The sequence below is a fragment of the Rhinolophus hipposideros genome, assembly GCF_964194185.1.
Source record: "Rhinolophus hipposideros genome assembly, chromosome: 6".
Taxonomy (NCBI): Eukaryota; Metazoa; Chordata; class Mammalia; order Chiroptera; family Rhinolophidae; genus Rhinolophus; species Rhinolophus hipposideros.
Window position 1 is genome coordinate 49,183,340 of NC_138052.1, and position 12,033 is coordinate 49,195,372.

The 12,033-nt window shown below is 43.3% G+C and overlaps 1 protein-coding gene across 6 annotated transcripts in view; it reads left to right on the forward strand.

Moving 5' to 3' along the window:
* The window catches only part of RAPGEF4 (Rap guanine nucleotide exchange factor 4), a 278,720-nt gene that overhangs the window by 238,806 nt on the left and 27,881 nt on the right, over positions 1-12,033 (forward strand). For all 6 annotated transcript variants that reach the window (XM_081051093.1, XM_081051094.1, XM_081051095.1 and 3 more), the window contains 6 exons: positions 2,854-3,004; positions 4,297-4,385; positions 5,139-5,169; positions 5,390-5,468; positions 6,634-6,780; positions 8,795-8,892. In XM_081051093.1, coding sequence (XP_080907219.1) covers positions 2,854-3,004; positions 4,297-4,385; positions 5,139-5,169; positions 5,390-5,468; positions 6,634-6,780; positions 8,795-8,892 — 595 coding nt within the window. The remainder of the gene's footprint in view (positions 1-2,853; positions 3,005-4,296; positions 4,386-5,138; positions 5,170-5,389; positions 5,469-6,633; positions 6,781-8,794; positions 8,893-12,033) is intronic.

Sequence of the window (12,033 nt, forward strand, 5' to 3'; positions counted from 1 at the left end):
TATGGGAATAAATAGAATCCCCAGCACCTCACCTGTAACCATTTCAGGTATAATCAATTACATATATAGTCTTCTTTGTGTCCCTTAAAAATCTGATTCACAGACTGCTCAGGATTGGAATGCTACGTTGCCTAGGAAGGGGCCGAGTCCTTGAGCACATGCCTGGATTCAGCTATGAAAGTGGTATTAACCCCACCTCCATTTTAGTAAATAAACATATATCTGTAAGGGGAAAGACAAGACTTTGTGAAACAAACCAGTGATTCCTTTTGTTTTTCCAGAGGCAAAAATACTTAACTTTCATGAGAAAGGAGAAAGCTTCTTCCCCCAGATTCGGTCCATTCTAGCTCTCAGGAGGCTTCGGAGTTAGTTACTCACAAAGAGCAGCGGGCGCTTGCCCTACCTTGGTTTAAGTACACGACACGCTGAGTCAGCTCCAGGACACTTGAAGCTTCAGCCAAAAAAAAATTTCCGTGAGGATTTTTTGCTTCCCAGCTGCAATTACTCTTAATTTCATGAACCCAAGCATTAATGTCTTGTCATTATAACCACTGTTTGGGGCTGTAGGAGTGGCGATAATGAAAAGAGCCCTGTCTGGATTTGTAAGCCCTACTGTTTGCTTACTAAACAACGCCGGACAGAACTCTTCCCTCTGACCCTCGGTTTCCTCATCTGTAAATGTTTCCCCTTCAGGTGTGTAGAAAGCATTGTATGACCGTGTGAGCACTTGAGCATATTTATCATAAATAAAAACTGTCAAGCTCTACACACACTTGAAGTGTTATCATGCTATCCTTCCAGTCAGGTGTTCTGTCTTTCACTGTCAACGAAAGTCAGATTTCGCCAGCAGGGAAGCGGGTAAGAAAGATCTTCGTCCTGACCTGCAAAGACAGTGCCGATTTAGTTATTCTGTAGGAGGGCCCTAGAGATTAGCCACAGGTGTGCTGCTGATATCTCTGTATCCAACACACAAGCATTGGTATTGCTTCCTGGAGTCCAAGTACAGATAGCTGGACAGTTAGAATTCTAGCCACTTATTATCAACTTGATATGTCAAACCGTTTCAGCCTCATACAAGTAGGAAAGACTCTCTCTCTCACTCACTGACTCTTGGATGAACTAGTACATTTCTTTTTTTAAATCTGTCAGGAATTACTCATTTGGCACCCACCATGTACTGACTATGCTATTTAGGTACCATAAATAATAGTTATAAAATATAGTGCCCAGCATTGCAATTCTTTGGAAAGAAAAACCGAGTTATGTGTACATACAAGCAAGAGACCAAAGGGTTAATCAGAAAAGAAATAATTTTCACATAAAGTGATCTTTCTTCCCCCCCCCCCTTTTTTTTATTGTAAGTTCAGAGAGAATTGTAGCAATACAGGTTGAGCAATTTTCTTTTTTATGAATCCCGTGCTCAATTTATGAAAGCCATTTTGCAACCCATTTACATGCAGTAAACCTTTGCTTTAAGGTTCTGTCATTTACCTTGATCATGATTATTTATAGTCCCTTTAGAAAAGGCCCTTTACTGGTGAAGCTCTCAAGCACAGCCCTGCCACGAGGCAGACTTCTGCAGCGCCTTTTAAGTCATGGTTGAAAGCTAAGGCGCGGCCAGTCTTGTAGACAGCTCTGGGACATGGGAGTGTTGTGTAATGGGGAAGAAAACTGGTTGAAATTCGGAACCTTGGATTCAAAACCAACTCTACATCCTTGCTGTGTAATCCTGACCATTTATGCTCCTTTACTGTCAGTTTGCTCACTTGTAGAAAGGGAACGATACTTTCATCACGAGACTATAAAGTAGAACTTAACTGAGGTACTCTATGTGCAAGTTTCAGTGTCAGTTATAATGGGGAAATTGTTCTGTGAACTAATTGTCTGTAATACGAACTACTACAAATCACTGAAAAAGGAACAGCATGTCTAATCTAAAATCTTTCTTGACCACACACTGTATTTTCCCTACTGTAATCCACATGAAAATGTAAACTGAGAGCCAGGACCTTTACCTGACACACCCAGTAGGGAATCAATTAAGTATTTGTTGTATTGATAAATAAACAAAATATCTAGATAAAAATCACTGTGCTAGGCATACAGAATATGAGACAAATAATCTATCACCCCAAGCCTCAAGGAGCTCAGAGTTTAATTAAGATGGCTAGCCATAAATTCACAAAAAAGCCAGTATGAGTTAAGTTGTGGTTCTAGACAAGAAAAGAAGAAATGGTATAAAAAATATGCCTGAGTCCCTCACAGGACGATCAATACAATAGGAATCTTTCCTCTTCCTAACACTGGGTGAGCTTATCTTCCTCCAGCTCACTTCCCATACCCGCACTCATGCTCTCTGTATCAGTCACAGTTCTGGCATTACTAGATGTCCACTTGCGAGAGTTTGACTAAAATGCATATAATGAAAGGAGTTATAGAGATATGTGCAGAATTATGAGAACCAACAAGAAATGGCAAGACACCCAAAGACAAGCAACAGCAGGAAACATTCCCATCCCTAGAGGTGAAGGGCAAGGCAGAGGACAGGCAGGGAACGTGATGACAGCCTGATGAGAGCTGGAGCTAGGCACAGGCATCCTTGTCAACACAAGTCCTAGTGGAGTCATGCAAGTCTAATTCCTTGGGCAACTATCATGTGAAAGGCAACAGGTGTTACAAAGGTTTCCATGCATTCGGTCCAGAACTTTTATATGGGTGGGGCTTTTCTTGAGGCCCCAAAGGAAGATGTGAATCTGTCCAAAAAACTGGCTGTCTGAATCTGGACTCTCTCACTCTCTACCTTTGCAAGTAACACAGTGAAATGGTTAAATGTCTTCCTTGACTCCTCGGCACTTACCACGCACAGCCTTCACAAGGTACAGAACAGGAGAGAATGGATTATGCCCTCAATAATAAGAGGAGAGTCATCCGCTTGGTTCTACAGTGGGCCGCCATGTACGGAGACGTCCTACAAGAGGATGACGTGGCTGTGGCTTTCCTAGAGGTATGTGAGGTCTCCCTTCCAAGGATACATCTTTGTCCTATAATACAGAGACTACCCATAGCACGGAAGCTTCCCTGGAGAGATTGTAATTGCAAATTCTAGACTTTCTTAACATGTTCATTCCTCAGAAAGGTACTATAAGTAAAGAAAAACATCACCCATTGTCCTGCCACTCTAATTCAATAACTGGTAGCATTTTAATGTGTTTTCATTTGGCCCCTTTTTCTTTGTATGTTTTCCGTAGTTGTAATTACATGGGCTCACCATCCTTCTTTGCAAGGCAAAACACAATGTGGCTTCTATTTCAAACTTTATCAGTCTGTATTTTCAAGAATGAATTATACAAAAGAAACATACTTCTCTCCTTTTTAATCGTATCATCTGTCAGGCAGAGAGAGGTGAGGCTGGGAGGAAAGGTGGACCATGAGAGTCCCTTAAGGCTGTGGAATGACATCTTTTGAAATTGTAAAGAAATAATAGTAGTTTGGGGCCATAACTTGACTCGTGGCCTCTACCTGTGGAGTAAAGGACCATTTCACAGATGAAATGAAGTGGTGGTGAAGCTGGCACTGCCACAGCTCTCATCTTTTGCTGTGGAGGCCACAGCCCTTGAACATAGCAGGGGACTTTGTCCTTGTGTCCCTGCTGCTGCTGCTCTGTGGTCAGCCCAGTTCCCAGAACCTCGGGAGAGAGACCCGAGTTGGTGACACAAACTCAGCATAAATTCAGTACAGTGCCGAAGACCCTGCCTGCATTATTACCACCAACAATTCACTGCAACTAGTGGTAAATGTTCATATACAACAAATATTAAAATGATATCAAAATAAATATTAAAATTCTCCTGAAAAAAACATTGAAGTGAAAAAAAGTACTCTTAAAAGGTAGATTATGGAATTACTCCAAAACACTACATTACCTTGCCTTTCATATAAACATCAGATAAACAATTCATTTGCAATTAAAATTTTTAAAAAAATTTTTTGTCATAAAGTATACCCAACATAAAATTTGCCGTTGTAACCATTTTTCAGTGTACAATTCAGTGGCATGAATCACATGCACGATGTCATGCAGCCATCCCCTCTTACCCATTTATCCAAAATTTGTTCTCACTTGCAGTTTTGAATTTAGGCATATTGTAACATTTTCATTTTGTCTCTAGTCCACGAAACCATGGTCTGGAGATGCTAGCAAAACAGATAACGCAGGGACACAGCTTTATTGCTCTTTACAGAATTGTGTGCCTTTTGTGGTTCTGGTTAAAAGCCTGTGACCTTTGCCAATTACAGGAGTTTTATGTGTCTGTATCAGATGATGCCCGGATGATCGCTGCCCTCAAGGAACAACTGCCCGAGTTGGAGAAGAGTGTCAAGCAAATGTAAGGAAGGGCTTGGCTTTGGGGTGTGCTTCCGTTATGGAGATGCCTGCTCTCTCCAAAAGCATCTTCTACAAAGCCCTTTGCCCCCCAAAAGGTGAAAGCTGGGTTTCCAATAGCTACAAAGTGTTCTGCGTTGAGTAGAGTGGATCTCTGGTGTAGATGGTGCTGTAAGACTGGCGAACAAAAGGACTACAATGTTGCTCGGCCACCTCCTAGGCTGGACGGCGGCCAAAAGAAAGCCTGGAAAGGCAAAATCCTCCTTCGGGGCATCTAATTCAATAAACTTGGGTCCCTGTGGTTCAAAGCAGTGAATCCAGCAATAAAATGGTCAGGGCATTTACAGAAAGTTTGAGGGAGATTGCTCATGTGGAAAATTCACTTTCTGCTGCCAAAGCTGTTGATGGTGAATATTTGTGTCCTCTCAGTGAAAACAGAAGTTTTTCACGTGCTGTCCCTTGAGCCATAGATTAAATACTGGAGAGAACGCATGCCAGTAGATAGACTTTGAAAGCGAGAAACCCTGGCTTTTAACATCAGTTCCGCCAGGGATCTGTCTGTGACAAGAATTAATCTCTTTGGTATGTCCCCCATGCTTTGGTCTCTTAGTATTAAGATGAGGAGGCTCCTACGGGTCCCTGAAGGGTTGCTGTGATTTCATTTTCTAGCATAAGTTTAAAGCTATATACAAATGAAGCAATTTCAAATAAATAGTACCAACGGTATTAAATAGTGTGCTTTCTCTGTTTCTCGTAGTTCAGAAGATGCAAAGAATCCACAAAAGAAGGTAAGTGGTGATGAATTAGGCTTCTCTGATTACCTGTGCCCTGCAGAATGATGGTTCTCCAGAAATATTATATTGCAATATATAAAAGTGATGTTTTTGTCAATACAAAATGTTTCCTTCATTTCTTGACTCCGACTGCTTCTCAGGTATGTTGCCTCTAACTTGCAAAAGTGCATTAGTCATTCTCCCTTTAAGGCTGTGGCTGTTCGTATTTTCACAGCACAAAGTTCTGTTGCAACAGTTCAACACAGGCGATGAGAGAGCCCAGAAGCGCCAGCCTATCCGTGGCTCTGATGAAGGTGAGAATTCTCTTCCAACTTGGGATTGTTTAGATGACTTGAAGTCAGAATAAAATCTTCCCCAGAGAATCATCACCTTGGACCCACAGAATAGCTTTCCTTGGGGTCCCCCTTTGCTCTCCAGATGATGCACTGGGAGGTATCCTTTTGCATTTTGGTTATATTTGTGCCTGAACTCTGTGCCTGGAACTGATGTGCTCACCACACTTCCCTGATTCTGCCTCTCCTGCGTTAATCATCTGTCCTTGAAGGAAAGAAAGGTTATCTCAGGGACCGGTTTTCAAGGTTTTCCGCCCTCTAGGAAGAGCTGGCGGGAAGGTGGCTGGCCCTTTGCAGGTGCCCAGCAGAGGTGGGGTGCCAGGGTCATCTGCAGAGCAGGGCTCCGGCCAGGGAGTGCTCTGACCCTGAGCACAGCCTCGTTAGCAGCCCTCAGGGAGGTACAGATGCTGGCTATTTCTGTTTGCTTGTTTAAGATTGCTCCAAAGACCCCAAACCAAAATTAATAACAATGATAACAACTTTTATTTTAAGCCACAAATGAATCTTGTAATTTAGAAGTGCTTCTAAACCCAAGAATTACAGTAGCTGGAATTGCTTCCAGGTTTTGTGTATTCAGAGGTGAGCCTATGGGCGCCACATACGGGTCTGCTGACCTAAATGCTGCCCAAGCTATGTGGTCAGGCCCTGAAGTACACTAACCAGTAAACAAGAGAGCAGGAATGGCAGCACATATTTGCTGCCCCAGGCAGAAGTACTCGTTTACAGAGCTGCTAATGTTGGTTCCCCACTGCCACTCCAGGCAGCTGTCATCTAATCATCAGCCTACAATACAGCACTCCTGTATCACAGAAAAAGAAAGGCTCGCAAACAAGGGCAGACGCAGAAAATTGACTGAACCATGTTTCTCATTTGTGGGATTTTCACAAATATCTCTTGTTTTTTTTAACTGGGGCTGACAGCCATGTGTGCACCTATTCTTAGATCAGTGCTGAGGTCAGGGGTTTTAGAAGGGCAGGCATTGGCATAGATGAGTGCAAATACATACAATAGTAAGAATGGCAAGATGATGCCAATACTGGAAGATATGCAATCATTTTGCACAGCTTATGCTTTTCTTAAGAACTCACAAGACCAACTGACCACACTGTTGCTGCCTTCCCAATAGTTCTGTTTAAGGTCTATTGTATGGACCACACCTACACAACCATTCGGGTGCCGATGGCCGCCTCGGTAAAGGAAGTCATCAGCGCAGTTGCGGACAAACTGGGCTCTGGGGAAGGCCTAATCATAGTCAAGATGAGTTCCGGAGGAGGTAAGAGCCTTACTTAGTCCTTTGGGCTTCTGCAAACTGGGATATCCCATCCAAAGAGCAGCTCCATCAAGAGTTAGCGTGTCCCTTCCAAGCCGATCCAAATGGACAAATTAGAGCTGTGTATACTCCCAAAAATAACAAATAATATGATTAGAAGTGAGCTGGGTAGGTGTCTGATATCCCCTATCCTGTAGGTACCCACTCTAAAGCAGAAAGAGGTGATCAACCTGAGGCAGCTGAAACTGAGAACTCTGGTGTGGATGTCAGCCTGGAGTTCTTTCCATATAAACCCTTAAACTAAATAAAATAAAATAAAAAGCTTAAGGCTTCGGATCTCTGAGAAACATGGACACTAACAGAGCCTCTAACATGACAAGCCAAAGGCTAAAGTTGGATGTGGTCATAGGCTAGTCCTCTTCAGCCAATGATGGTCCCTGTCCTTAACCAATGGAGAGTGCAGGAACCCAGCTCATTGAGCAAAATGAGGAGTGTTTTCCCCACAGATCACTTGATGACTCTGTGCTTTCCTGAAATGTCATTTATTCATTCATCATATATTTGCTGGCCACTTAGTGTGGCTGTGACCGAAGAGGATAAGTTGGACACAGCCCGTGCCCTCACGTTGCTCCAAGGCATCTTGGTGAGGAGGAAGGCAGTAAATAAACAATTGCAATCCCTGCCAGCAAGAATTTAGAAATCGTCAGCACGTGTGGCAGGGAGAGCCAGGAGGAAGGAGGCAGTAAGGTTAATTTATCCAGTAATGAATTGATAGCTATTTGGGGAATCTCTCAAGATTGGGTGAGCCATTTCTGCCATGTTTGAAGACAAATGATTCCTCTAACATAGGATTTTAAAGTGTGTGTTAGACTCCCAAGACTTCCACTTCTGTCCCTGTCGCACAGAACCCAGGATGTCTGCCCCCACCGATCCCTGGGGCACATTCTTCCCATAGCTATCCCGGGTCCCTCCCTCACTTCCTTCAGGTCTGAACCTAAATGGCAGTGTCTCACTGAGAACCTCCTATCTTTCCTTGATTGCCTTTCTAAAATTGTAACTAGTCCCCCTTAAACAAACTTGCTAGCCTCCTTCCCCACTCTATTTCTTTCTCCTCATCCTTTCTCATTGTCTAATGTATTTATCTTGGTCACTGCAACCCTCTCCATGAGGTAAGCTCTTTTTGGACTGGGACTTATTTTTCTTATCTTTCCCTTTTGTATCCTCATTGCCTAGACTTGCAGGGATGTCTAAACTGCGGCCCATGGGCCAACTGCGGTCCGCAATCCATTAATTGGCCCGCAGCAAATTCCAAAAATATATTTAGTTTACTTAAATAAACTAGGTGAGGCCATACGTACTTCACCTCTAGTGAGTGGCCCGGCTGTTTGCGTATTTTACCGCATATGGCCCTTGGTAAAAAAACGTTGAAAAAAGTTTGGACACCCCTGGCTTAGAGCAATGTCTAGCATGTAGTAAACGCTAAATAAACATATATTAAATGAATTAAGTTTTTAAATAGAGAAGGCTTTATCTAGGTAATATAATTGCCCTCCAAATTAGAGAATAAGTGAAAAAATAATAAATTTTACAACTAAAGTTATATGGGATCTCAGAACCACCCCCCACCCTCTATCCTCCTACCCCCAAGTTTTCTAAAAGTGATCTTTCCATCTTCAAAGTGCTGGGCATGATTACCATCTGGAAAGATAACTTGTTATATAAATAGCAACTATGGTTTTTGTATGTAATTATAGTTGCAGCACAGAACTGGGTGAATCGACCCTCGGGCCTTTTCAGACCTGTTTTGTGGTCATTTCTGATGGCATCCTGAGTGTCCTGTGCCTGTATGAATGCTATGTCTTTTTTTATTCAGTGGGTCCCTTCAGTGCTGTATTTTATGCAGTCGCTCTGCGTGTTCCAGTAATTCGCCAAGCTGGCAATTTGTGGGTGTGATTAGGGCAGTGCAGCAAATCTCAGATGCATTTAATAGGCAATCTCATGCTTTTTATGTTCACAGAAAAGGTGGTGCTCAAACCTAATGATGTTTCAGTATTTACGACGCTTACCATTAATGGACGCCTGTTTGCTTGCCCACGAGAGCAATTCGATTCACTGGTAGGTGTGCGTGGCCTCCTTGGAGCAGTGTCTGCAATCAGAAAAACTTGTCTGGAGCTTAATTTTGCAGTCATGTTAAACCCGGTTGCTAAAAACTCTCGAATGCTACTTGGCTTTTTCCTTTTCTGCGGTCTATTAGGTAAGCCTCAGGTGTTCATTTGAGATGTTCTGAGCTTTAGATTTTCTTTTGTGGAATTAGCCAAGTAGCACCATTACTGGGGCATAATTCAGCTTTCAGAACTCTTTGTTGGAATTCACCTTCTTGAAATGTCCCCAGTTCAAATGTTAACATTAAAAATCTGAAAACTTAGACCAGGATAGGAATCATTTTAGGGCCAGATATTCTCATTTATCATACTCCTTGGGGAGATGTAGAAATGTGCTATGGCAAAGCATCTCTTCAGTCTATGACAAATGCTGTTCCCTGAAAGCATTCTGTCTTGCGTAGGAAATACCAGGAGCCAGCAGTCTTCCCTAAGTCTCCAAAAGGCTTGTTCCCAGCCACACAGAGCTCTCTGTGAAGAAAGGATTAATCAGCCCGTGCTAATGATTGAGTAGCCTACTCTCTTTAATGCAGGTGGTAGGGTTCATTTCTATTTATCCTATAAAAATTAGGCACAGAAGTGAGGAGCTATTAAAGTATCTTAGAAAGCCTGCGGGGCCAGTTCAGAAAGTAGAGAACTTGTTTTTTTCCTCTTTGGACACACAGGGCTTCTTCACTAAGAAAAGTGCAACACGGGGGCTAGAGGTGAACTGCATCTTGTGGGGAGAGTTGAACTGCTTAAATGCTGCATGAGTATATTCAAGTTTTATCAAAGTAGACATGTATGTAAATCAAGATTCCTCTCCTTGGATTTTCAGAGCTTGTTTTAGCATCATCATAATTCTGATTTTCCAGTTTGGGGAGAGCCGTTTTGTGCACTCTAGCACAATGAATTGGATTTTTGCAATATCTTGAATTCACCCGGAGAGGACCTCAGCAAATGCAGGATTAGTTCTCTTACTACTCTCACCCGTCATGGCCTACAAGCACCCCTGCCCTTCCTCAACCATCAGTGCTGTAGGATCTAAGTCTGCTCACTGTACTTTTCATATATTTTTTAGTCATCTACAGTCATTGCTTTCTAAAAAATAACTATTTCCCAGCATTGGGGGTTTAGGGAAAAAATAATGTCATAAATGAGTCTTGCTACTCTCTCGTGGAAATGAAAGCCATCAAAAGCACATTTCGTGCAGCCCGACTGAAGGTGCTGTGTGATGTGTTTGCCACATGGTACTCAGGCTTCTCCTGCCAGCGGGTTTTGGCCACGGTGTACGATACCATGGTGTATAGATGGAGAGTGTGGCTTGTCTCCAGCTCCCGGAGAGGCAGACACTAACTTTCTAAGCCTCTGTTTATTTGCACATCATCTTGCAGCCTTACAAGTTCTTCGTCCTTGCCAGTCTTCCTTTTTAAGGCCTGAGCAAGTGAAAGGAATTTACATGAACTTGTTTACCTTCTTCCCCATCAGTGTTCTGCTCTTCGCCGGGCTGTGAGTTACGTCATCATACTAAGGAGTGGTCGAACCACACCTGCCTCACAAAACTGTGGACATGGAGCTCCTTTTCCAGCTTTCTAAAGATTTCTTTGAGGACAGTCCTTCTAGGAAGAGTCACACACAGGATGACTCTGCAGTAGAGAATGTTGATCCATCGGCACCTACTTATGAAGTGTCTGCTTTGTGCTCAGTGCTATACTAGCTTCTGTGTGACGCGAGACTGGCGTCCCTTACGACAATTACGGTCGCGTTAGGGAAACGAGACTAACACAAACAGCCTGGAACAGAACAAATTGTGGTGCTAAATGGTGTTGTTTAGAATTCGTAGAGTGTCAGCAATTTATCCTCGTTGGTTAAGGGCTTGGATTCTGGAGCTTTAAATGCTCTTGGCATAAATGTTAGTGTAGAGCGAATTTCAACAAAATCCCATTGTACTGTGATTTGGTTCTACTTTTATCCATTCATTGGTTCCTTCAACTTTTATTTGGTGCCTACTACATTATGCCCGGCATTGTGGTTAGTTCCGGCTCTGGGATGGTCTTGCAGATGAATCCACCATGATCTTTGTGCCTTGAGGACTGCAAAGTGTAGTACGGGACACCAGAGTGTAACGAGAATCCAATGTGACAAATGCCCTTGCAGAGCTAGTGTCACACAGAAATTAGCACAGTGTTGTGGGAACACGAGGAAAGAAGGACGCTGGGGCAGCAGCTTACTTTAACCATCTGTTTGTCACTGACATTCAGCACATCTTTTTTATGTCTTAATTTCCTCATCTGGAAAATGAGAGGGTAACAGTGCTTTCCTCCCGATCACCAGCATCCAAGCTTCACAAAGAAATCAGCTCCCCAAAAAGAACAGAAAGTCTATGGGGGTTCTGTGCCTGTATGTAGGCAGTGCAGACTCTATATAAGCTCTGCTGTGCCTCATCTGGAGGAAGTTTTCACAGGGATATCTATGAGAAAATGGCCCAAGGAGATTCCTCTATGGTGCCCGGGGTCAGCATGTATGTTTCCCACGTCAGACGGAGAAGCACCTGTGGCTGCTCAGTTTGCCGCTTCAGAGGTTCCTGGAGGAAATGGGTCAGCCTGCCCTTTGCCAAGGAGGGAAGAGACTTGGTGAGCTCTGCCTACTCAAAAAAGCAGAGGTTCAGGAGGGCTTTCTGTTAGTCTCGTAGAAGGGATGCAGGAATGAGAGACAAGCAACCACAAGTAAAATACTTTTAAGTATTTCTTAATATTAGCATCATTCCTGTAGTTGTTGAGTTAATTTCTCCCCTCTCTGAAAAGCCCTAGAGCCTCAAGGAAAAAAGATAGGCAGCTAGGCATGCTGAGGGGAGAGCAAACCCACAGAATAGAGTGGGAGGGAGGTTCCACAGAAGGGTAGAGGGCTTTGTTCCCAGTAAGCAGCTGCAAGAAGGAAGTGGGAATGTGGAGAGCCAGTCTGAGCCAGAGAGGGCTCCTCAGACGTAACATTTAAAAGCTTTCCCAGCTTTTCTACCTAAGACCTATCCTGCTGGTAACCCTTCTTATTGGCTTCCATAAGCTATCCCGTCAGCTTCAGGTAGGTTCCCTAAGTCTCAAAACTTTGGCATCATTGGTTT